At 44.3% G+C, this 2,232-nt stretch overlaps 1 protein-coding gene across 1 annotated transcript; it reads left to right on the top strand.

Annotated features, from left to right (window-relative positions):
- Window positions 1–770: 770 nt before the first annotated feature.
- On the top strand, window positions 771–1,990 carry LOC122820120 (trinucleotide repeat-containing gene 18 protein-like). Its single transcript, XM_044097294.1, has 4 exons — window positions 771–1,124; window positions 1,315–1,350; window positions 1,463–1,789; window positions 1,869–1,990. Exons 1-4 carry the CDS (start codon window positions 1,094–1,096, stop codon window positions 1,988–1,990), a joined length of 516 nt encoding a protein of 171 aa, XP_043953229.1. The 5' UTR covers window positions 771–1,093.
- Window positions 1,991–2,232: the final 242 nt, after the last annotated feature.

Genomic DNA, 2,232 nt, shown 5'->3' with positions numbered 1-2,232 from the left:
TGATATTCTGGGGTTGGAAGAATGAAGCATAGGGAATGTGGAGACGAAATCTTTTTAATGGTGGAACGCAGGAAAACAGACAGCCACTTCAGTACAGCTTTCTTGCTAAGTCAACGCTAATAAGTTGGCCTAATAAGAACTATACCTAGAACAGGTATATCTGCATTTCTACCACTAGGGGCAACAAACCACTCTATTACAGATATCATAATTAATGTTCATTTAATCCACCATGAAGGTTTTTTCTGTTATTCACTTTGTCTTCCTGGACTCTTTCCAACAGCTCCCACCAGGGGGCGCCACAGCAGATCCTCGTTCTCCATCTTCTGTCCTCCTTTCTCTCCTCTCTCTCTACATCAGGGGGTCCAAAGTGGGTTCTGGAGGTTCTGAAGGTTCTAGAGGTTCTGAAGGTTCTTGAGGTTCTGGAGGTTCTGAAGGTTCTGAAGGTTCTGGAGTTTCTGGAGGTTCTGGGGGTTCTGGAGGTTCTGGAGGTTCTGGAGGTTCTGGAGGTTCTTGAGGTTCTGGAGGTTCTGAAGGTTCTGAAGGTTCTGGAGTTTCTGGAGGTTCTGGAGGTTCTGGAGGTTCTGGAGGTCCGGCATCCTGCAGGTTCTAGTCTCTCCCTGGTTTAACTCACCTGGATCCAATGATGATCATTAGAAGAACTTTGACCTGCTGAAAGGTTGTTGGTACCAGCAGGGAGGGAACCAGAACATGCAGGATGCCGGGCCTCCAGAACCTCCAGAACCTCCAGAACCCACTTTGGGCTCCACTGATCTCCATCAGGAACCTTCTCTGGTTTTCCTCTGTCCCTCCTCCACAACATCTCCATGTCCAACATCCTTCCTCCAGTTGTACTTCTGCAGTGAATCATTCATGTCGACATTTTGACACGTTTCCATTTAGTGTTGAACAGAAACTAAACTAACCAACCGTCCTGCTTCTCACTGCTGGTATGAAGGTGGTTCCTGAGTGAAATGTGAGTTTCATCCTGTGAAGGTTTGTCTGCTGCTCTGATCCCTTGATGTGGAGGAAGGAGGCGGGTTCAGCTCAGTGACAGCAGCTGAACTGAAGCTTCAGATCAGTCAGAGCTACGATGAGACCAACATCTCTACCAGCTTCACTCTGTGAGTACAAACACTTTCTGATCCGTTTGGGTCGGACTTCTGCTGGCCGGCAGGTTTCTCATGGTTTTATTACAGTTTGGAGTCAAAACTTTAAGAAAATCAGAGGATTTTTACATTTATAATTATTCTCATAGCTAGTCATGTTTCAAAGAGTTTTAGTTTTTGATCTAAATATTTAATTTTTTTTCAGTTCTGGCCTCTTTGCTGAGCTCTACTGGGATTAAAGGTTAGTAAAAATATCTAGAAAAACATTTTACATTTTCAAATGTTATTTAAAAATTTCTTAATTTCAGATGTTTTTTCTCAGCAACTGAAATCATGATGATTTTATTTTCCAGTTCTCCCAGTTTATCTGACTGTGAATCCCAGCAGATCTCAGTTCTTTGAATATGAATCAGTGACTCTGATCTGTGAGGATGAAAACAGATCTGATGGATGGACTGTGAGGAGAAACACAACCAAAGGAACCAGGAAGACATGTGAAGATGGATGGGGGAAATTAAATGGTTCTGTCTGTAATATGAACTACATACAGCCATATGATACTGGTCTGTACTGGTGTGAGTCCAGGTCTGGATCCTCCAGCAGCAGCAGCAGCAGCAGCAGCAGCAGCAGCAGCAGCAGCAGCAGCAGCAGCAGCAGCAGCATCCAGCTCTCTGTCTCTGGTAAGATCAGACTGTGGAGTTAGTGTTGCTGAAGCTGTGTGGAAATGGATGAAATGCTGTAGTTTGTCTCTGTGTTGAGGTGGATCAGTGATCCTGCAGAGTCCTGTCCTCCCTGTGATGGAGGGAGATGACGTCACTCTGAGCTGCAGAGCAAGGAATCCAACCCACAACCTCCCAGCTGCTTTCTATAAAGATGGCTAGGCGTGAGTCATTCACATGACCCTCAACTCAGTGAAGAAATCTGATGAAGGCCTCTATAAATGTAACATCAGAGGTCATGGAGAGTCTCCATCCAGCAGGATCTCTGTCAAAGGTCAGAGGTCAGAGAGGTTAAATAAATCCTGAACTTTAAGTTTTATATGAATTTATAACTTATTAAAACTTTATTTTAGAGAAACCATCAACCACATCTTCCCCATCAACTCCTCCTCCATCTTCATCTT

The sequence above is a fragment of the Gambusia affinis genome, linkage group LG18, assembly GCF_019740435.1.
Source record: "Gambusia affinis linkage group LG18, SWU_Gaff_1.0, whole genome shotgun sequence".
Lineage (NCBI taxonomy): Eukaryota > Metazoa > Chordata > Actinopteri > Cyprinodontiformes > Poeciliidae > Gambusia > Gambusia affinis.
The sequence above is the reverse complement of the archived record's forward strand: the minus strand, read 5'-3'. Positions and strand labels throughout refer to the sequence as shown.